The 23,772-nt window shown below is 40.6% G+C and overlaps 1 protein-coding gene across 2 annotated transcripts in view; it reads right to left on the reverse strand.

The window, feature by feature from the left end:
* GNE (glucosamine (UDP-N-acetyl)-2-epimerase/N-acetylmannosamine kinase) overlaps window positions 1-23,426 on the reverse strand; it is a 39,003-nt gene extending 15,577 nt beyond the window's left edge. Inside the window, exons 1-5 of one of the 2 annotated variants that reach the window (XM_052644686.1) lie at window positions 23,295-23,426; window positions 15,027-15,229; window positions 7,336-7,787; window positions 1,698-1,850; window positions 1,069-1,281 (exon numbers count right to left, since the gene is read on the reverse strand). In XM_052644686.1, the coding sequence (XP_052500646.1) occupies window positions 1,069-1,281; window positions 1,698-1,850; window positions 7,336-7,787; window positions 15,027-15,190 (982 nt within the window). In that variant the 5' untranslated portion in view covers window positions 15,191-15,229; window positions 23,295-23,426. The remainder of the gene's footprint in view (window positions 1-1,068; window positions 1,282-1,697; window positions 1,851-7,335; window positions 7,788-15,026; window positions 15,230-23,294) is intronic. The other variant, XM_052644687.1, reaches the window with a different exon arrangement.
* Between the last annotated feature and the right edge of the window lie 346 nt (window positions 23,427-23,772).

Below are 23,772 nucleotides of genomic sequence, written 5' to 3' on the forward strand. Positions count from 1 at the left end.
CAATGGCTAAAATGTGCCAGTGTGTCAAGTGAGAGCAAGAGCTGGAGCAACCATCAAGAAGACAGAAAAAAAAAAGAGAGAGAGATGGAAGTTAAGTCTCTGATGACTTACCAGTGAGAAACAAAGAAAATCTGTTTGAAGCACTATTTTCTTGTGTCTGTTATAGCAGCTGAACTGATATCCTAACTAACACCACCCATTTGCCAATCACTCTCAAATTTGTATCTTCAATTTCAGCTCTTCCTGGAACAATATAGGTGCTAGCCCGCCATCTCCACTCCAATATCTAAAAGGCATTTCAGACTTAACATGACCATCAGAGAACTCTTGGGCTTGCCTGGTGGTTTAGCTGGTAAAGAATCCGTCTGTAATGCAGAAGACCCTGGTTCAATTCCTGGGTCGGGGAGCTTCCCTGGAGAAGGAATAGGCTACCCACTCCAGTATTCTTGGGCTTCCCTGGTGGCTCAGATAGTAAAGAATCCGCCTGCAGTGCGAGAGACCTGGGTTGGGAAGATCCCTTAGAGGAGGGCATGGCAACCCACTCCAGTATTCTTGGAGAATCCCCACAGACAGAGGAGCCTGGAGGGCTACAGGCCATGGGGTCGCAAAGAGTCAGACACAACTAAGCGCAGCGCAGAGAACTCTTAATTCTACCCCCTCCCAAACTGTTCCTTCCTCAGGGTCCTCCGTATCAGGAGAGAGAACCCCCATAGCTCAAACCAAGAGTGTAAGGGTATTGTTGATTCCCTTCATTTTACTGGACCCAGGAAGATGAAAGGCTAGCATTCATATACTTAAACATTCAATCACATTCTCAAACACAACTGTTAAAGACCATAATTAACTAAGAAACTTTTAGCTCTGCTCTTACAAAGACAATAAAAATACAAGTAGGGCCCTAAAACTTTGGTAGTATGTGTGCTATCTACAGGTTTCAGGCTACAGTTGGTCATTAACCTCATTTACTCATTTATTCATAAACACATATGACAGCACTGATACATGCATACCTGTAACAATGCAAACAAATGTAGTAAGCCTAGTCAGTTGAAAGATAAAGGTAACTACCTGTTTCTCTTCCAATCTGACGTGTTCCTAAGTTGATCACAGGTGTTCCAAAAGCTCCAACTTCTCGTACCCCACAGCTGCTGTTCCCAATCATACAACCAGCATGGGCAACCAGCTGTATAAACTGGTCAAATGGGACATGTTTAACTGCACGAAAATTGGGATGATGCTCAATGCCCTTCTTCCGCATCACTCGAACCATCTCTTTGCTCCCTATGGAAAGAACCAACTGTTAAATGGTTTACAAGATAAAGGAAAATTTTTCACAAGAAATAACTAATGGCTATTCTACTGTGGTCAGTGGGATCACTAGTTTCCAAGAGACACTTAACTTCTAAGGTTTATATCTCTTGGCTACTGCATTTTCTCTGGAGGGAAGAGACTAAACATGAAAATAGAGTGGAGATTTAGAAGTATTTCTTTCCTATTAAGTTTCTACTAGACATGACAATAATATCACAAACTCTTCAATCTACTGAAAAATTGGTCATGACCCTTTGAAAACAGAATACTTTCAGAATAGAATGGCCTTCAATGATAAGACGAGCAGGACAGGAATGTCAGTCAAAGAAGACATGATAGAAACAAAAAACTGGAAAGGTAGGTGGCATATTTTCAAGTTCAATTACCTGCATCAATATTTGGAAACAGAACTAGGGTCCGCTTGTTAAATGAGATAAGTGCATCCAATGTTAATTCAAACATTTTTATGGAATGCTTAATGTCAGTGGTCACAGGGTGCTGAAGTGCAACAATGTAATCTTTAGGTTTTACATCATCACCTGTTTAAAGAAAATCAAATTACATGGCTTCATTAATTAAGAATCTTACAGGAGGAAGAAGCAAATTCTGAACAGCAGGACCCCCAGGTCTATGCTTTTAAAAATTCTAAGGAAAAAACAGTTTGTCACAATCTAAGCAGGGCATCCAAATTAGGATCTAACAATAAGAACTTTTAGCAACAAGTCCAAGGATTCTTCAGCACTTAACATTTTACAAAGGTGCTTGCTACCACAAACAAAATATAAAACTTTAAATAGCAGACACTACACTTCATTGTTTTAAAATCAAAAATATTTTAAAGTGTTAGAAAAATGCGCCTCTTCCCAGTTTCTAACTGGTGTTTCTAATGATTTATCATCAATGAGTAATAATGTGTTGCAAATCAGAGGGTTCAGAGACTGACTGAGCATTAAATAAATTTCATGTAATACACAGGAGCTTCCCCACTCTCACTCACCAGATTCAATAGAATGCCAGTGTTTCTAACTCTGTTCAAAAGAAAGGCTTCACTCATCCTCAGGGATCTCAAGGACAGTTCCTCAGCAAAAATGTAAAGTGTAAAAATTTGGATGAAGAGTGCTATGTCAAATAATACAAACCATTTTGCAACAGTGCCTATATTATCCCATAGAACTGGAAATCAGTTCTACTTGCTAATTTTTAAAAATTATTTATTTTTGGCTGCGCTGGGCAGGAACTGCTATTGTTTCAGCAGGCTTTCTCTTGTTGCAGCGAGCGGGGGCTACTCTTCATTGTGGTGCTCAGGCTTCTCCTGTTGCGGAGCACAGGCTCTAGGGCACTCGGATTTCAGTCATTGCAGCTCCTGGGCTCTACAGCACAGGCTCAGTAGCTGTGGTGCAGAGGCTAGGCTGCTCTGTGGCACGTGGGCTCTTCCCAGACCTGGGATCAAACCTGTTTCTCCTGCATTGGCAGGCCGGTTCTTTACCATTAAGCCACCAGGGAAGCTCCTACTCACTAAGTTTTAATGAAAGAATATCTATCTTTGTGATATTAATTTCAATGAACAACTTTATCATGAACTATGTGTATCATTAATCCAAATTCAACCAGTAGCAGTTATTGTTTATGATGTAATAGTAACAGAGAGTTGTTCCTAAGAATCTACAGTATTATTCAAAAGACTACAGGCTCCAAAATTTTATTTAAAAAAATTATTGGACCCATCATGTTCTAAACTGGGGGTGGCGTGGGGATATCATCATTACATTTTGGTACAAGGCAGAAAAAAGGTCTAAAGGCCTAAAAGACTATCAAAAACATAAAGATGCTGTCAACACAAACTCAGGCAATATATTAGATATAGATCAGGGCCATTAGAAAGAAACTAGTTCAAAGAGAATTAAAAGCTCGGGGAGAAGCAAGCCAACAAAAGAGGTGTCTGCTGTAACAGATCTGGAAACATTATGTATATGCTGCAATCTGGCCACAGGTACAAGTTAGTCCCACTATGGTGTGTGACTGCTACAATGTGAATTAGCTCATCTGTGACTGGCAAACAGAGGAATGATGTCAACCTTTAATGCAGTAGTCGAGTTATTCGTTCATGATTCCCCAAGGCTGATGGCTAAGAACATTAAAGGAAACGTAGACAACAAGCTGTGGTGAAATAGTGTGATTGTCACAAGGCCCCCACACCCCATGGTCTTTCTTGGAGTTCACTCTGCCCATTTACTCTGTCTTGAGAACACTTATTAGGCAAGTCTCTTTGATCTTTGTGCCTTTCTTTTTTGGTGGCAACTGTTCTTTGAGAGTGGGGATGAACGGAGCTTTTGTGGTCCCACGCAGAGGATCATTCTACACAACTTACTGCTAAGGGGCAAGTGGAAGGCGAAGAGGAAGAAAAATTCCAGCAGTTTACCCCATGAGAGCTTTCCACACCTCATTTATCTTCTACTTTAAGTGCAACTGAGAAATATTTGTAGAATACAGAAAATAACCCTATAATGCAGAATGCAGCAGGACTGTACTTTGTAACTTAAGGCTCTATATGGAGCCATTTAAGCAGTTTCTTCATTAAAAAAGGAAAACAGAAGAGCAAAAACTAGACATCTTTAAAAAAAAAATGAAAAAACACAGGACAATGAGCTGGAGCTACCCATCCCTAGCAACATATTCTGTGCAAATCCCACACTGGTTCCTCAATGTGATGTAGGACTTTGACATTATCTGCCTTTGTCTCCAGAACTCAGCAGCTTCAGTCCTTCCACACATTTAAACCATTTATTTAAAGCCTTTCTATTATGGTACCATTATTTGGTTTTGTGTCAAAAGTTCTATATTTACTATGGCATTTTTTTCATTATTAGAAATGTTAACATGTCTTTTCAACTTTGCTAACATTTTTATTAGGGCTGTTATTTATTACTATTCTGGTTACAAAGCTGCATGTTTGAGTGGCTTACCCAATGCTATTTTTCCTATAAGGAGAATGATAACATCAGAAATTGTAGGTCGAGAAGCAGGTAAAAGCTTTGGAGAAAATGTCTTCTTTTCCCTCACTGGCTTAAAAAAAAAAATCCAGTTTTTGCTATTTTGTCATTCTTCTTTTCACAGAGAAACTGCTTCAGTTCAGTCGCTCAGTCATGTCCGACTCTTTGCGACCCCATGAACCGCAGCACGCCAGGCCTCCCTGTCCATCACCAACTCCCAGAGTCTACCCAAACTCATGTCCATTGAGTTTGGGTAGTTTGTCCATTGGATAGTGATGCTATCCAACCATCTCATCCTCTGTCATCCCCTTCTCCTCCTGCCCCCAACCCCTCCCAGCATCAGGGTCTTTTCAAAACAGTTAGCTTTTTGCATCAGATGGCCAAAATATTGGAGTTTCAGCTTCAACATCAGTTCTTCCAATGAACACTCAGGACTGATCTCCTTTAGGATGGACTGGTTGGATCTCCTTGCAGTCCAAGGGACTCTAAAGAGTCTTCTCCAACACCACACTTCAAAAGCATCAATTCTTTGGCGCTCAGCTCTCTTTATAGTCCAACTCTCACATCCATACTGGAAAAACCACAGCCTTGACTAGACAGACCTTTGTTGACAAAGTAATGTCTCTTCTTTTTAATATGCTGTCTAGGTTGGTCATAACTTTCCTTCCAAGGAGTAAGCATCTTTTAATTTCATGGCTGCAATCACAATCTGCAGTGATTTTGGAGCCCAAAAAAATAAAGTCAGCCACTGTTTCCCCATCTATTTGCCAGGAAGTGATGGGACCAGATGCCATGATCTCAGTTTTCTGAATGTTGAGCTTTAAGCCAACTTTTTCACTCTCCACTTTCACTTTCATCAAGAGGCTCCTTAGTTCTTCACTTTCTGCCATAAGGGTGGTGTCATCTGCATATTTGAGGTTATTGACATTTCCCCCAGCAATCTTGATTCTAGCTTGTGCTTCATCCAGCCCAGTATTTCTCATGATGTACTCTGCATATAAGTTTAAAAAGCAGGCTGATAATATACAGCCTTGATATACTCCTTTTCCTATTTGGAACCAGTCTGTTGTTCCATGTCCAGTTCTAACTGTTGCTTCCAGACCTGCATACAGGTTTCTCAGGAGGCAGGTCAGGTGGTCTGGTATTCCTGTCTCTCAGAATTTTCCAGTTTCTTGGGATCCACACAGTCAACAGCTTTGGCATAGTCAATAAAGCAGAAATAGATGTTTTTCTGGAACTCTCTTACTTTTTTGATGATCCAGAGGATGCTGGCAATTTGATCTCTGGTTCCTCTGCCTTTTCTAAATCCAGCTTGAATATCTGGAAGTTCACGGTTCACGTATTGCTGAAGCCTGGCTTGGAGAATTTTGAGTATTACTTTACTAGCGTGTGAGATGAGTACAATTGTACGGTAGTTTGAGCATTCTTTGGCATTGCCTTTCTTTGAGATTGGAATGAAAACGGACATTTTCCAGTCCTGTGGCCACTGCTGAGTTTTCCAAATTTGCTGACATATTGAGTGCAGCACTTTCACAGCATCATCTTTTAGGATTTGAAATAGCTCAGCTGGAATTCCATCACCTCTATTAGCTTTGTTCGCAGTGATGCTTCCTAAGGCCCACTTGACTTCACATTCCAGGATGTCTGGCTCTAGGTGAGTGATCACACCCTTGTGATTATCTGGGTCGTGAAGATCTTTTTTGTACAGTTCTTCTGTGTGTTCTTGCCACCTCTTCTTAATATCTTCTGCTTCTGTAAGAGAAACTGCTTAAATGGTTCTGTGTGTTCTTGCCACCTCTTCTTAGTATCTTCTGCTTCTGTAGGAGAAACTGCTTAAATGGTTCCAAATAGAACCTGAAGCCCTGCAATTACAAATTTGTTGTATTCTGCTTTATAAGGGTTATTTTCTTTCATTACAAGTTTTTCAGAAGACATACAGAGCTAGCAGTATAACCAGAACAGAGTGCAAGAATGCTTGCTTAGAAGCATGCAGGACGGGGAGACTGAGAGACGGAAGTCTGTTACATCAGCATTATCTCGACAGGTTCCCTGACAACTATGAATCTGTCCAGAGGTAAGAAATACACAGAATGGGCTAAACTATAGAGTAAAAAAAATCCAATTTCTTTCCTGTTCTAATGTGATCTGGATTTAAAATCTTAAATTATACAACCACTAGATCAATTTACTATTTATTAACTTCATTATTCAACTGATCTACCTTTTCACAGAGAGTCCTAAATACCCAAACAGATAATTAGTTCTGATTTATCCTCAAGATAGTACACTCATTATAAATTAACCAACTGACATTGTTTGCAAACCTTTTTTCTTTGCCTCTGATTAGCAAAAAGTGACTTCCAGGAATTCTAGATCATTGATCTGAAGATAAATAAACAACCTTCCTTAAGGCTTATTTACAGGGTTAACAAACTCTAATCATAGAACTATGACTTCTGCTTTCTAACAATAATCATAATCCCTTATAAGTACTTATGGCTTACTGCTTTCAACATTATCTCATCTGAATATTTCAACAGGCCCATAAGGCATTAAAACTAATTGTTTTCATTGTGCTAAAAAGACAAAGGAAAAAATATACCCATAATTCTACTAACCAGAAGTAAATATTATCAATGGTGTACATACTTACCAACTTTTCTATTATGCTGTTGTTTTTTATAAAAACAGCATCACATTATACAATTTGTAGGTTCCTTTTTTTCCCTTTTTGATATGTCAGGATCTGTCCCTGTAACTAAATATTCACCTGTAACGCTGTATTTAACAGATGAAAAGCACTGTTATATAAAAATAGCAGAGATTTTAAAAATTCAGTCCATTAAGCCTATCTTTTAGAAAAGATGAGTCTCAGAGAGGTGAAGTCATACTACAGGGCAAGATTCATGAACTAAAATTTAGCCTTCTGACTGCTAATGGTACCTTCTCTATACAACAGTTACCAAAAGGACTGAGACATAACCATACTTTGGCACAAAAGCAACCATTAGACTGAATAAAGTCTGGCACACACCTAACCACATCCGAATGATGCTCATGTAGTCCTTGTTCTTAGCAGAGAGCAGCTTGTCGTAGGAAGGGCAGCCTGCCAGCAGGATGCGGTCATGGTCCTCACACATGGATATCAGGTGTTGCTCTGCACTTCGGGTGCAGCACACGTGATAATGAGCCAGTTTCGTTATGGCGTGTCTGATAGAGTCATCAATGGTCCCACTGACTTCCCCCCCTTCAATGTGAAGGATTCGGATGTTCATCAAGGCAGCAGATGTAGCCAGAGCCAGGGCATCAAACCTGTCTCCATGAACAATCATGATATCAGGCTTCAGGCGATTAAGGACATCCGGTAGCTTCACAAGGGCCAGGCCTACTGACTCCACCATGGCTGCCTCATCTTCCCCTCTGACAATCGTGTGTAACCTGGTGTTAATGTCAAAGTCATCTTGTTCAATCATGCGGTACGTGTTTCTAAAGCAGGGAGAAATTAAAATGTGAGAGCATGTTCTTAAATATAGGGCTATAAAAACATCAACATTAACTCTGAAGGGAGAAATATTTCACAAAATTTCCTTGTTAAACTGAAGTATAACTTACACACAAAAAAACATAAGTCATAAATATACAGATCACTTGATTACTTTTTCTACACAAACACCCCTGTAGTCACCACCTAGATCAACACCTCCCACACTTTGCAGGTCTCACCCATGCCCCGCTTCAGTGAGCACCCGGAGGGAGAACTTTGGAGGGAGAATGTTTTTATTAGGAAAAAAGAGACTAAATTTTACAGTGATCATGACTTTCTCTTTCCTTTTAAAAATATTATATGCCAACAAAGGTCCATCTAGTCAAGGCTATGGTTCTTCCAGTGGTCATGTATGGATGCGAGCATTGGACTATAAAGAAAGCTTAGCGCCGAAGAACTGATGCTTTTGAAGTGTGGTGTTGGAGAAGACTCTTTAGAGTCCCTTGGACTGCAAGGAGATCCAACCAGTCCATTCTGAAGGAGATCAGTCCTGAATATTCCTTGGAAGGACTGATGCTAAAGCTGAAGCTCCAATACTTTGGCCACCTCATGCGAAGAACAGACTCATTGGAAAAGACCCTGATGCTGGGAAGGATTGGGGGCAGGAGGAGAAGGGGACAACAGAGGATGAGATGGTTGGATGGCATCACTGACTCAATGGACATGAGTAAATTCATGAGTCTACTCAAGAAACATGAGTTTACTCATTTGAGTAAACTCCAGGAGTTGGCAATGGACAGGGAGGCCTGGCGTGCTACAGTCCACGGTGTCGCAAAGAGTCGGACACGACTGACGGACTGAACTGAACTGAAAATTATATATAAATTTTTTAAAAGAAATCATGCTACTTAATAGAAAAAATGTTACTTATAAATGCTCCTAAAAAAGTAGTATGGAACTGGGATACCTGATATGGTACTATATTATAAATTTTGAATGATGGAAATTATCTCCTGAATTCTTTTCGTATGGTACCATTCATGCAGCATAATTCTGACTGGGGTGAAAATGTAGGCTTAAATTGGCTGTAAAATGCAGTTTCAAGTCTGTTTCATGCTTCAACAGCAACAGCAATTCTCAATGCTTTAAAGTTTCCTGTTTGTTATGACTAGATTTTAAAAGATCTGACTTTGTTTCTGGAAATATATAAAACATTACTTAAAAATTAGAAAAATACAGAAAATTATCATGCATAAACCTACCACTCAGCACCATCAGTATTACCATGATTTCTTCCTTTTTTTTTTTGTTGCCACACCATGCAGCATGTGGGATCTTGGTTCCCTGACCAGGAATCAAACCTGCACCCTCTACACGGGAGCATGGAGTCTTAAACACTGCACCACCAGTGAAGTCCTTCTTTCTAACCACTTTATTCATAATTTTTTCCCATAATATTTTTAAACGGTTGAGAATACATCATAGTACAACTTTGTAATCTATTTAACCCACTTAACACTATGATATTTTCTCAGATTATGAAGGATTTTTTACATACATCATATAGATGGCTTAGCAGTCATTTTATAGATTTCTCTGGATTTTCCTACAAAAGCTATGACATTGTAAATAAAGAAAATCCTGTGAGAATTCCCATAGGAATTTAATGGGCTCTTCAATGTTTGACAGGATTCAAAAGTGAAGGTATCTCTGTAGGAAGTTATTTTTATAGGGTTTGACAATGAACCAAATTTCTTTAATATAGAGCTATTGAGATTTTCTATCTTTTCTGTAGAAAAAAATTCCGTAAGCTGTATTTTTCAAAAGCTTGTCCATTTCATCTAAACTGACTGTCAGTTTACTGGCCTAATATCCTCCTTTTATTCTTTTAATGCTGAGATTAGTGACATCCTCTTTGTTATCCTATGTTGCTAATTTCTGTGTTACCCCATCCTTGTTCTGCAGAAGCATGCTGATTTTCTTATTTTAAACAAATAACTTTTAGCTCAAATAACTTTCTTTATTGTTTAGTCTACTTTTACATTTCATTGATTTTGACTCTATTGGCCCTTGGTCCTCCCTTCTACTTATTTTGGGCTTCATTTTCTTTCTTGTTTATTAAAGTGGAAATGGATCCTTGACTCTAACCTCTTTTTTCACATAAGTATTAATATTTAAAATGATAAATTTCCCCATAAGCTCTGATTAATCTGTACCCACAAATTTTGATACACTGTAATATTTATTTAGGTCAAAATATTTTCTAATTTCCTTTAGGATTTCTTGTTTGGCCCCTGAGCTTAAAACTCAACAATAAACAACCCAATTTAAAAATGGGTTAAACCAAAGATGATATAAAGATGGCAAATAAGCATATGAAAAGATGCTCCACATCATGTGTCATCAAAGAAACGCAAATTAAAAAGGGATACTGCTACACACCTATTAGAATGGACAAAATCCAGAACACTGACAACACTAAATTCTGGCAACGATATGGAGCAACAGGAATTCTCATTTACTCTTGGGGGAATACAAAATGATACAGCAGCCATTTTGGAAGATAGTTTGTCAGTTTCTTGCAATACTAAACATACTTTTTTACAAGGAGCAATCATGCTCCTTGATCTACCTAAAGGAGCTGAAAACTTACATTACACAAAAATCTACAAAAATATGCTTTATTCATAACTGCCAATACTTGGAAGCAATCAAAATATCCTTCAGTAAGAGAATGCAGAAATAAACTACCATACATCCACACAATGCAATATTATTCAGCACTGAAAAGAAATGACTCAAGCTATGAAAATACATAAAGGAAACTCAAAAGCATATTACTAAATGAAAGAAGAGGCTACATAATGTAGGATATTCCAACAATATGACATTCTGGAAAAGGCAAAAAATCTATGGAAATGGTAAAAAGATCAGTTACTGCCAGGAAATGGGTTGGGGGGAGAGGAAGGGATGAATGGGTAGAAGAGAAGATCTGGGAGGCAGTGAACAGTGAAATGAGCACTGAAGAATTGATGCTTTTGAACTGTGGTGTTGGAGAAGACTCTTGAGAGTCCCTCGGACTGCAAGGAGATCCAACCAGTCCATCCTAAAGGAAATCAGTCCTGAATATTCATTGGAAGGACGGATGCTGAAGCTGAAACTCCAATACTCTGGCTAGGTGATGCAAAGAACTGACTCATTTGAAAAGACCCTAATGCTGGGAAAGATTGAAGGCAGGAGGAGAAGGGGATGACAGAGGATGAGATGGTTGGATAGCATCACCAACTCAATGGATATGAGTTTGAGTAAACTCTGGAAGCTGGTGATGGACAAGGAGGACTGGCATGCTGCAGTCCATGGGTTCACAAAGAGTTGGACATGACTGATTGACTGAACTGAACAGTGAGATGACTCTGTGATACTATAATGGTAGATACATGTCAATATATATTTGTCCAAACCCACAGAACTTACCCCACCAAGTTGAACCCAATTAAACTATGACTTTGAGTGATAATGATGTGTCAGTGGAGGTGCATCGTTTGAACAATATGTATTAATGAGGTATGGTAGGGGATGCCGATAGTGGGGGGTGTTATGCCTGTATAGAGGAAGAGAGGTATATGAGTGACTTCTGTACCTTCTGCTCAGTTTTGCCGCAGGACTTAACACTATTCTAAAAATAAATCTATTTTTAAAGGCATTCTTTCTTTTATATATACGCATGTATTTTACCATTTGTAGTTACTCCTTCCTGTAGATGTAAGTTCCCAACAGGTATCATTTCTCTTCAGTTTCAAGAATCTCCCTTAGCATTTTTAGCAGCACATACCTGCTGGTGATAATTTGCTTAGCTTTTCTTGAAAGTATCTTTACTTCAACTTTATTTTTAAAAGGCACTTTCACTGGATAAAAAAATTCTGGGTTAGCAGAGGTTTTTTTCCCCTTTTCTGAGCACATTAAAGATGTTCCATTGTCTTCTGGCCTCCACTGTCAGTGAGTTAATTATTCTTATCATTAGTTCCCCTGTAAGAAATATAATTTTTGGTCTTGTTGCTTTCAAGATTTTCTTGTCTTCAGCAAATTGATTATGCTATGTCTACATGTAGTTTTCTTTGTATTTATTTACTAAGAGTTGTTGACCTTTTTGTATATGTACATCAATGTTGGGTTTTTCTGGGTTTGTTTTTTTTTAATACTAAATTTGGAAACCTCTGGCAGGTATGTCTTCTAAAATTGCAACACAGCTTTAATTCTGAGACTGTCCTACCTACAGAATGTTCATACATAACCATCTGAATCAGGAACCATAATCAAAATCCCTTTGAAATAAAGCACAAAACTAGAAATCAATTACGAGAAAAGAGGGAAAAAAATGATTTCATGGATACTAAATGACATGCTAGTAAAAAAAAAGGGGGGGGGGGGTGAGTGAGAAAATAGAAACAGAATTTAAAAATACCTTGAGACAAATGACAATGAAAACACAGCTATACAAACGTCTATGGGATGCAGCAAAAGTAGTTCTTAGAGGAAAGGTCATACAATACAGGGCTTCCTCAAAAAAAAAGAAAAAGCTCAAACAAACAACCTAACCTACCACCTAAAATAATCAGAAAAAGAACAAACAAAACCTAAAGTCAGAAGAAGGAAATAAAATATAAATTTATCAGAGAGGGAATAAAATAGAGATTTAAAAAAACAATAGAAATAAAAATCAGTAAAACCAAGAGCTGATTCTTTGAAAGGGCAAACAAAACTGACAAACCTTTAGCCAGGCTCACCAAAAAGAAAGACAGGAACTCAAATTTTTGAAAAATTAGAAATATAAAAGGAGAAATCTCAACTGATACCACAAAATACAAAAATCCCTAAGAGAATACTATGAACAATTATATACCAACAAATTTGACAACTCAGAAGAAATGGGCAACTTTCTAGAAACAGACAAAACATACAGCCCACCAAAACTGAATCAAGTAAGAAATAGGTAATTCAGGGAATTTCTGGGCAGTCAAGTGGTTAGAACTTGGTGCTTTCACTGCAGAGGGTCAGGATTCAATCCCTAGTCAGGGATTAAGCCCACCTGGCGTGGTCAAATTAATAAATGAAATGAAATATGGCATAAATGAACCTATCTACAAAAACCAGACTCACAGACATTCAGAATAGACTTGTGGTTACCAGCGCGATCAGGGAAGGGAGAGGGATGGACTGGGAGGTTGGGGTTAGTAAATGCAAACTATCACATTTAGAATGGATAAACAACAAGATCCTACTGTATATATAGCACAGGGAACGAAATCCAATTTCCTGGGATAATGGAAAAGAATACAAAAAAGAATGTACATGTGCATATAACTGAGTCACTTTGCTATATAGCAGAAATCAGCACAACATTGTAACCAACTATACTTCAAAAAACAACAAAACCTGTAACACCAATCTGAAAAAAAAATGTGCTGAATAAATGAACCGGTGAATTCCTAAGGAGTCTGTTATTCATTTGAATTGTTTTGCCCAATTCTTAAGAGTATAAAAATGATGTTTTTAAAAAAAATTCAACTGGTTGAGGTAGAAAGGTAGCTGATTGGCTCTGTTGATCTAATGTCTTCTTTTCTCCTACAGTCTCGCTTGTGCATTAGTTTCTGGCTGTGCGGGGCCTTCGTGGCTGCGTGGGCTCTCCTCTAGCTGCCGTGCTCAGGCTTCTCTCACTGGTGGCTTCTTCTGTGAGCGTGGGCTCCGGGGCGCTCGGGCTTCACTAGTGGCAGTGCGAGGGTTCAGTAGTTGCAGTTCCCCGGCTCTAAGCACAGGCTCAACAGTTGTGGCACAAAGGCTTAGCTGCTCCATGGCAGGTGGGATCTTCCCTGACCAGGGATCAAACCCACCTCTCCTGCAGTGGCAGGTGAATTCTTTACCACTGAGACACCAGGGAAGCCCTAATGTCTTCTTAAATAATACAATCCCATGGTTTAAAATGCAAGATACAAAAGGTTATAAGTGAAAAGGCTACTTCTCACTTTTGTTTTCCAGTCATCCAGTGCTTCTCCCCATAAGCAACCAGTTTCTTGTGTGAGAACGCACTACAGACAAGTATTCCCAGTACCAGTCACGTTTCCATTTTAACAGTCTCACCTGACAAACACTACTTTCCCCCTTAATTACTGTGGCAGGCAGGTAAGAAACCTACCACCTTCTCTTTGAAAGCCCCTCCCCTACCAGTCTTCTGCCAAACTTTTTTCAAAGAAGTAAAAGAACACACTTAGATTTTTACCTCAGTTTGTAACTAAAACTCTTTTACTTTGTCCAATTTCTGTTAAATAATGTAAGAACACTCAAGCGGATTTTCTTAGATAGCCAAAATTCATTTCACATTTTAAAAATCTATGAACTTTTAAGCTATCCATAAGTTTCTTCTCTAGTCATTAAAAGTGTTTTCTTATCGCAAATTGCCAAATTTGTTTTTGGAAGCATGTTTTTGTTTTTGCTGTCATTATCTTATTGTTAAAGGACAGTCTGAAAAAGACAATTTTACCTTAACACAAGCTTCTTTCATATTGTATTTTTTACCTTCTTCAGAGGCTGCATTAATGTTTTCATGCCACAAGGGTGCACTAAAGCCACTTTATTATTAACACATAACAAAATGAAATGTTTCATCTTTGGTATATACATTCTTTCTGTCCCTCAAAGATTTCCCAAGTTTCATCTTTAATATTTAGACTGTGATCAATAACAAACCTAATGTCATCAAAATAAGTATCAATGGTAATGGTAATTCTACTTTATCTTATAGATTAGATTTTTAAAATCTTGTTCAGTGTCTACTACTTTATACAGTTTTTTCATGTAGGATTAGCATTAGAACTCACAAAACATTAAATAGAATCACATTATAGTCACACAATATACATTTATAAATGGAATTTCTGAATGTAGTAGCAAATAATAGTAATAATAGTGGCTGTAATTTACCAAGCATCTAAGAGGCAGCATCCCTATATAGACATTTTATGTCACTATCTCCATTCCTCACAGTAACCTGCAATACAAGTTTCCACTTCGTTTTATAACTGAGGAACCTGAAGCTCAGAAGTTCTAGGCAACTTCTCCAAGGCCACCTAAAAACTAAGTGGTAGAACTGGCATTTGAAGCTGGGTCCACATGGCTCCAGGACCCAAGTTCTCAGTAGTACACCACGTTGCAATGAAGAATATCATAAGAAAACACTTTCATCTTACCCATAGTCATCTATCAGGTGAGAGCCAAGTACCACCACGTCAAGTTCAAAGAACTCAGGTTCCATTTTAATGCCAAACATGATGGGGGCAAGTTTAGAATAATCAGCACGGTTGCAAGTGGCAACACAAACCCGAAGCTTCCGGTTATTCTCTTTCTTCTCCATGATTTGTTTTCTTTTTGAGAGGTTCTGAAAATAGAGTTCCTGAAGTTGCAAAAATAAAAATTAATATCCTATGATAAGCCATAATGGAAGAAAATATGAAAAGAACATATGTATGTATAACTGAGTCACTTTGCTGTACAACAGTAATTAACATTATAGTTCAACTATACTTCAATAATAAGACATTACAGAGACAAAAAGTTTATTTATAATCAGAATGATAGATCCAAGATATAAACATAAAATTTTGCAGTCTTACATCTTTAACCATCATTAAGTATAGCGATAAAGGGAGGGACTTTTAAACCTGAACCATTCCTTCAGAAGAATACCCAATGGCAGCCCCCAAAGTATGTTTCATGACCAGAATCTATCATCCTAATGTAGACAAGTTGGGAAGAATGTTTAGATATTTTGAAAGACAAGCAGTCCCCAGCACTGCAGATGTGCATAGTTCTGTTATCAATCCAGACTTGGTTAAGTGCTCCCAGTCCAGATGATCCACTAACAAATGATGTGGCAGAGAAGCGGAGGACCGGCGGAGCAGCAGAGGACCAGCGGAGCCCCAGCCATAGAAACAGCTGAAGCAGGGACCAGACTGTCTGCCCCAGATAATATTCAAATCCCTCGATCATCAAGTACGCATCACTTCCCCTGTTCTGCCAAGACTTCTTCCTTTTTTGTTTGCATTTAATGGATAAAGTCTTAGAAACATTATAGAATAAAAGCCCAGACACTGCCAGTCCTTTGCTGATTAAATGCACATAAGCAAATTTATGTCTTGTCCTCATTCACTGTTGTAAATTAGCATGAGCAGAGGCTAGAAGTATCATCTGGATTGTGGTGAAACGTTTAAAAGCAATAGCCTCTTTCTGCTTTTATTCATTTTCCCCATCATGGTTTAAGTATAAAGCTCCTGGAGAAGCAAATGGCAACCCACTCCAGCATTCCTGCCTGGAAGTCCCACGGACAGAGGAGCCCGGTGGACTACAGTCCACGGGGTCAGAAGAGTCAAACACAACTTGGTGGCTGAACCACCACCACTGTGAATGAAGGTAGTCCTCAGGGTTAGTTGCAGGGTGTGACTGTATCTCTTTCTCTTCTTCTTTTTTTTTTTGTGACGGAAAGATAGTTTTAGTTTAATTTTATGGGCTCCTTTCCCCCCTTTTATGGTGATCTAATTGCACTGGTTAAAAGCAACTAATCAGTTCTTTAGAATATGGTCTCTAATCAAGTCTAACTTTATTTAGACACTATAGCTGGACAAGCTTGATTGAACTAAAATGGGAACATTAAACAAACTCACTAACAACACTGTGATTTAACTGTCAAGTGTAGAATTCTCCCTTTAAGCAAAAGCTTGTGACCATTTTGTATGGTTTGTCTGCAAATTTTTGTAAATCTTATGTTTTAGTAAAATATTGTTTGTTACTTAAAAAAAGAGTAACAAATCAACTCTCATTTAAAAAGTAAGCAAACATCAGCTCTTTATTATTAATTAAAAATTACTTGCCATTCCTCACAATTAATCCCAACATACCAGACTAAGAAGTTTGGTTGAGAGCCATTGATCTAGTTCAGCTTCCCCACTTACAGAAAGAGAAAGACAAGCCTTGGGGGAGGAAATTACTTCCCCACGATTCAAGATCACATCCTATAACAAATGAGTTACTCACTCTCACACTACACACAAAGCACTGTGATTAGTGCTGAGGAAAAGATGAGCAAGATGAAACAAAACCCCCTACCTTCAAGGCCTCATTCACATCCCTAGCCAGTGCCTACAAACTTGACAACTCCAAATGCCTACCAGCTATCTCCTGCCCCACAGGCCCCTCAAAGTCACTGTCCCAAATGGAACTCATTTTCTTTTCCAAACCTGTTCCTCCTTCCTATTCTCTAACTGCGTTATGAACTCCCATTCATCCAAATGCCTTGACATCCTTGTCTTCTCTGTTCCTCACCCTGTACTTCCTCAGCCCTGTCAATTCTACCTTCTGAATATCTTTCAAATCTATCTCCTCTCCATCCCCCTCAACCAGGACATCTCCTAGTCCAATACCTGACCTCAGGTCAGAACTATTCTAACAGCTGTCAAAGTGGATTGTTGTTTAGTCTAAGTTGTGTCCGACTCTTTTGTGACCCTATGGACTGTAGCCTGCCAGGCTCCTCTGCCCCTGGGATTCTCCAGGCAAGAATACTGGAGTGGGTTGCCATTTCCTTCTCCAGGCAACCACCTCAACCCAGGGATCAAACACGAGACTCCTGCTTGGCAGGTGGATTCTTTACCACTGAGCTACCTACTACCGCTCAACTCCTCTGCACCCCTATCCCCCACCATCCTGTACTCTCTGTTCAAAAAGTAAAAACCAGGGACAAGGTGTAAAAGTTATGTTTCATGGAGTTTTTAACACTTCCTTATATCAATGTAAAGTTTAACTTCATGGACTAATCTCAATGCTTAGGTCTCAGGAAGTGTATCGACATTTAGAATTTGTGATCAGGAATCCAGAGAAGCTTGAGTAAGGGTGCCAATAAAAGAGGAGCTGCCTTTTCAATCAAGGTAGACCCAGACTTGGTAGAAATGCTGCCAGTAACCTTCTGCTGTTGATACCTCATCTCTCTTATGCTGGAACTTCTATAATCACACAAACTGCCCATCATTAGGCCCACTCAGAATTTATAATCTCCAGTAAGAACTAATTCCACCCAATGGAAAGCATTTATAAGATCGTGTAATGAACATTCTGTCAAGAGAGTTGTATTTGTAAGGTCTAAGCACTAGCTATGGCTCAGACGGTGAAGAACCTGCCTACAATGAAGGAGACCAGGCTTCAATTCCTGAGCAGGGAAGATCCTCTGGAGAAGGGAATGGCTATCCACTCCAGTTTTCTTGCCTGAAGAATCCCATGGACAGAGGAGCCTGGTGGGCTACAGTCCATGGTGTCACATAGAGTCAGACACAACTGAGCAACTAATACTTTCACATTTTCTTTTCCCAGAAGCACTACCTAACCAAAGAGACAAAGATATTTTTCCAAAACCAGCTGGCCTAAGTGTTCTTGTACATAAACCTTCTTCCACTCATTAAAATTGAGCTGAATAAATTGCTGATGATATTTAACTTGCTAGGTGAGGCAAAGCAAATGGATTTTGTTACCAACCAAATGGTTGGTAAATTTGTATTTATTTTAGAATAGTAAACTTTCTATCTGGCAATTCTAAAACGCTTAGTGCTTAGCAGGTAATTCAAAGGTTATTCTACCAAAAGTGAAAGTAGCCATATCACACAAACTATGAAAAATACAATAATGTTACTAAGACCAAAAGTTTTTTTAAAGAAAAAAGCTAAATCTTTTTTTTTTAAGTGTAATAATGGTAAAAATCCTTCTTTAAGGGGAGAATTCTTTTTAAAAAATAGTTTTAATTTAACTAACTTTTGATTAGATAGTACATTCACACAGTTTAAAACTGAAAAGGCACAAGAGGCTCTAAAAGTCTTCTCATCTGTGTCCTCAGACGTGGAGTTCTCCCTGGGAGCTTAGAGTTGCTAGTCACTTATCCATCCTCCTACATAAACTATATATACAAAAAATACACATATATTTCTTCACATATATAAATACAAATATATTTTATAAATATATAGAGAGTGTATTACGCAATTAGCAATATATTCTACAAACTACTGTCACATACCTTGCTCTTTAATTGTTCTTAATTACGTTTCTGAATCAAGTGGTAAAATGGGAAAGTTTAAAGACGTTGTTGTTGTAGTGTTTTAGTCACTAAGTCATGTCCAACTCTGGTGACTCCCATGGACTGTAGCCGCCAGGCTCCTCTGTCCACGGGATTTCCCAGACAAGAACACTGGAGTGGGTTGCCGTTTCCTTCTCCAGGGAATCTTCCTGACCCAGGGATCAAACTCACATCTCCTGTATCGGCAGAGGGATTCTTTAACCACTGAGCCACCAGGGAAGCCCTTAAAGGCATTCAGTTCAGTTCAGTTCAGTTGCTCAGTCGTGTCCGACTCTTTGCGACCCCATGAATTGCAGCACGCCAGGTCTCCCTGTCCATCACCAACTCCTAGAGTTCACCCAAACTCACGTCCATCGAGTCAGTAATGCCATCCAGCCATCTCATCCTCTGTCGTCCCCTTCTCTTCCTGCCCCCAATCCCTCCCAGCATCAGAGTCTTTTCCAATGAGTCAACTCTTCGCATGAGGTGGCCAAAGTATTGGAGTTTCAGCTTTAGCATCAGGCCTTCCAAAGAACACCCAGGGCTGATCTCCTTTAGAATATGGAGAATTTGGAATTTGGAGCTCCTTGCAGTCCAAGGGACTCTCAAGAGTCTTCTTCAACACCACAGTTCAAAAGCATCAATTCTTCGGTGCTCAGCTTTCTTCACAGTCCAACTCTCACATCCATACATGACCACTGGAAAAACCATAGCCTTGAATAGATGGACCTTTGTTGACAAAGTAATGTCTCTGCTTTTGAATATGCTGTCTAAGTTGGTCATAACTTTCCTTCCAAGGAGTAAGCGTCTTTTAATTTCATGGCTGCAGTCACCATCTGCAGTGATTTTGGAGCCCAAAAAAATAAACTCTGACAGTTTCCACTGTTTCCCCACTTATCTGCCATGAAGTGATGGGACCAGATGCCATAATCTTCGTTTTCTGAATGTTGAGCTTTAAGCCAACTTTTTCACTCTCCTCTTTCACTTTCATCAAGAGGCTTTTTAAAAAGTTCCTCTTTACTTTCTGCCATAAGGGTGGTGTCATCTGCATATCTGAGGTTATTGATATTTCTCCCGGCAATCTTGATTCCAGCTTGTGCTTCTTCCAGCCCAGCGTTTCTCATGATGTACTCTGCATAGAAGTTAAATAAGCAGGGTGACAATGTACAGCCTTGACGTACTCCTTTTCCTATTTGGAACCAGTCTGTTGTTCCATGTCCAGTTCTAACTGTTCCTTCCTGACCTGCATATAGGTTTCTCAAGAGGCAGGTCAGAGATATGAAATCTGAAAGTGCAAGTCTGAGCTTCCCTGGTGGCTCAATGATCTGCCTGCCCATGCGGGAGATGCGGGTTTGATCCCTGGTCTGGGAAGATCCCATATGCTGCAGAGCAACTAAGCCTGTGGACCACAACTATGGAACCTGTGTTCTAGAGCCTGAGAACCGCAACTATGGAGCCCACATGCCACAAATACTGAAGCCCACGTCCCACAGAGCCAGTGCTCCACAAGAAGAGAAGCCACCACAGTGAGAAGCCTGCACACCCCAAGTGAACAGTAGCCCCCACTCTCCACACCTAGAGAAGAGCCTGCACAGCAGTGGAGATCCAGCACAGCCAAAATAAATAAATAAAATTGTAGTGTTTACAGTGCAATTTTGAAAATTGCTGGCCATCAACTTTTCAAATATATGAGAGCCCTGAGAGTGAAAGTGTCACAAACAGTTATTGAGAACTGACTCTGTGCAGAGCAACGGAAAGCAGAGATGCGGAGCCGAGGAAGATCTCAACTCTAGTTTTTAGGAGCTTAGAATCCAGTACATGCCACCAAGCCACATTAATAGATCACCTTCCCAACAGAAGCATGAGAAACAAAAGTAACAAATTTTCTTTCACTGCCCAGTATAATTATTATTTGTTCTGGATAAAATGTCATGTCCAAGCATCCATTTTTACACTAAGAACTGTGATCAGAGTCTCCATGACCAGTATGAAATGAATAAATGTGACATAATGGACTTAAACTATACCAGGAGTTTTTAAGTTGCATAAAGTGCAATGTAAAACAAGATAAAACTTTTTTATTTACACAGTGGACTCCCAGAGTAATGAAAACAAATAGACTATGTTGAAATGTGTCAATATTAATAAACGTCTAAAATATAATGTTAGATGAAAACAGCATATTCTAAAAAGATACAATAGGGCACCATCTAAAAATATGTAAAACATTACTATATGTTGTTTACTGATTTATAGTAAAATTATACAGCAACTCAAGAAAGTAGTTACCTCTGAAGGAGGAGGGAAGGTAAAGGAAAAGAGGGCTTAGAAGGTTTCTGTTGTCTATGTAAACATTTTTTAAAAAATCGTTTAAGTAGAGATCTGAAATAAACATGGTAACATATTAATATGTGTTAAATCTTGAGGATTGGTAGAGGGTGTCATGTTGTCTTCTGTCCTTTTCAGCATATATAAAATATTGTATGGAAAACGAGAAATCTTTTAAATGATCAACAAAGATGCACTGATCACTGTCCTTAAAGCCTAAAGCTCAGAAAGCAGATGGACTGGATATTTACATTCATTTCACTCAATTCCATGAGAGTAACCAGAGCCACTAAAACATAGATACTGGTATGAAAATAAGCCTTCACCTCGAACTCACTGGCAATCTGAGAAACCTACATTCTCTCAAGACTATTACAAATACTGACAAAAAGGTGAGTGACCCCTTCCAGGGAAATAAATACTGTGGTCCCATTCAACTATCTAAAAAGACACTTGGCTCAAGCAGTTTCTGAGCAGAAGTGAAGTGAAAGTTGCTCAGTTGAGTAACTTTTCGACCCCATGGACTTTGAAACCCCATGGACTATAGTCCATGGAATTCTCCAGGCCAGAATCCTGGAGTGGGTAGCCTTTCCCTTCTCCAGGGGATCTTCCCAACCCAGGGATCGAACCCAGATCTCCCACATTGTAGGCAGATTCTTTACCAGCTGAGCCACAAGGGAAGCCCTTCTGAGCAGAAGACACCATCAAAGTAAACAATTGCCAAGCACATGTTAAGAGCTTTACAAGCATTAATTCACTTCATCCTCACAGCCCTATCTTATTAGCCCTGTTTTACAAATGGGCATACCTCAGTGAAAACCAATTTACTTGCCCCAAATCATAGCTGCTGCGGCTGCTGTTGCTTCAGTCGTGTCCGACTCTGTGCGACCCCATAGACGGCAGACCACCAGGCTCCCCCGACCCTGGGATTCTCCAGGCAAGAACACTGGAGTGGGATGCCATTTCCTTCTCCAGTGCATGAAAAGTGAAAGTGAAGTCGCTCAGTCGTGTCTGACCGTTCGCGACCCCAAGGACTGCAGCCTCCCAGGCTCCTCTGTCCATGGGATTTTCCAGGCAAGAGTACTGGAGTGGGGTGCCATTGGCTAATAACTGCCAAAACCAAACACCAAATCAGCATTCAAGATAGTGCTCATATCCAGTGTTTGCCTGCCTGTTCATTTTATAAGCACTCATGAGTGAGAACCTTCCTGCCAGGCACCGCGGCAGTGAAGGGCACATATGATGAATCCCTCCCTTCCCTCAGTGCAGACCGGATGAGGCTCACAAGAATCAGGAGAGGTCTATCCAAAGTGGTCTGAAATTCAGAACACTATCTTGAGCTATACTCGGGTGTGACTCCTTCCAGAGCTTCCACAGTCGACTCGAACAGTTATCTCTAAATGCCAAGCTGTACCCTACGCCGCTTCTCCATCAGGATTCAAAAAAAAAAAAAAAAAAACTTTCGTGCTCTAACAATTTTACAAGTGTGCTGCGGCGCGCGGTAGGGGCGTGGGGGAGGGGGGCTAGTGAAATAAATGCATATCAAGCTTCCAGGGAAGCTCAGACTCAGAGTACAGTCAGGGTTAGGCGCAGACCTTCAAGATCATCTTTCGTCAGACACTACATCCCAGGGCCACTCATCTTCAAGGAGCCCCCTGCCTTCTCCTGCACATCTCTGTGAGCGGCTGCTCGCTGTCTTTCAGGATAGCCGGAGGAACAGAGTGCAGCCGGCCTTTCTCTGAGACCCCGAACCCCACTCCGGGGTTACTCACCCGGGGTCCGCACTCAAAACTGCTGCACCAGCCAACAGCTGAGCCCACAACTGGACTAAGGAGCGGCCCTGACGTGCGGGCCCACGGGAGACAGCGAGGCCCGGGCCGGGTGCGGACCGGCGGCGTGATGAGGTGCGGAGCCGCCGGCCGGGGATCTGAGGCCTCCGGGTGGAGGCCGAAAGAGGAAGGCTCTGGGGGCCGACAGGTGGCGTTCCCCGAGCCCGCGTCCCCCTTCCCCGAGTCCCTGGCGGGCACGCAGGTCTCACCAGTAGCGCGTCCGCTGTTTCTCCCGCGTCGCCGCAGTCAGACCTCGCGGGTGAGAACGGAGGGCCGATCCGGAACGTAGGCCGGGGCGAGACCGCCCCTTCGGCTTCCGCCACCCTGCACCGCAAGCGATGACTCGCCTTGACCCGCTCCTAGCGCACCCCGCGCGCCCTGCACACCCACCCGAGCGCCAAATCGGCCGACGCGCCCTACGTCAGCGGCGAAGAATTCTGCGATTGGCTGAGCGAGGAGGACAGGCCGGGGCGGCGCCTTCCGTGAACGTGGCGTAGCCCCCAGGCGACCAGCCCTTGTTCTCAGCCGGTGTTCCCGCCCCTGGACCGCTTCTCCGCCTGTCAAGTGAAAGTTCGGAACCCGAGCGCCTTACGGGTAGTTGTTTTGGCCTTGCGCCCTAGAGGCAACGTCTCAGGCCTTCTCACGCAGTCATTTCATAGGCAGGACCAAAACAATACGGTCGTGTGG

The sequence above is a fragment of the Budorcas taxicolor genome, chromosome 8 (genome assembly GCF_023091745.1).
Source record: "Budorcas taxicolor isolate Tak-1 chromosome 8, Takin1.1, whole genome shotgun sequence".
Classification (NCBI taxonomy): domain Eukaryota; kingdom Metazoa; phylum Chordata; class Mammalia; order Artiodactyla; family Bovidae; genus Budorcas; species Budorcas taxicolor.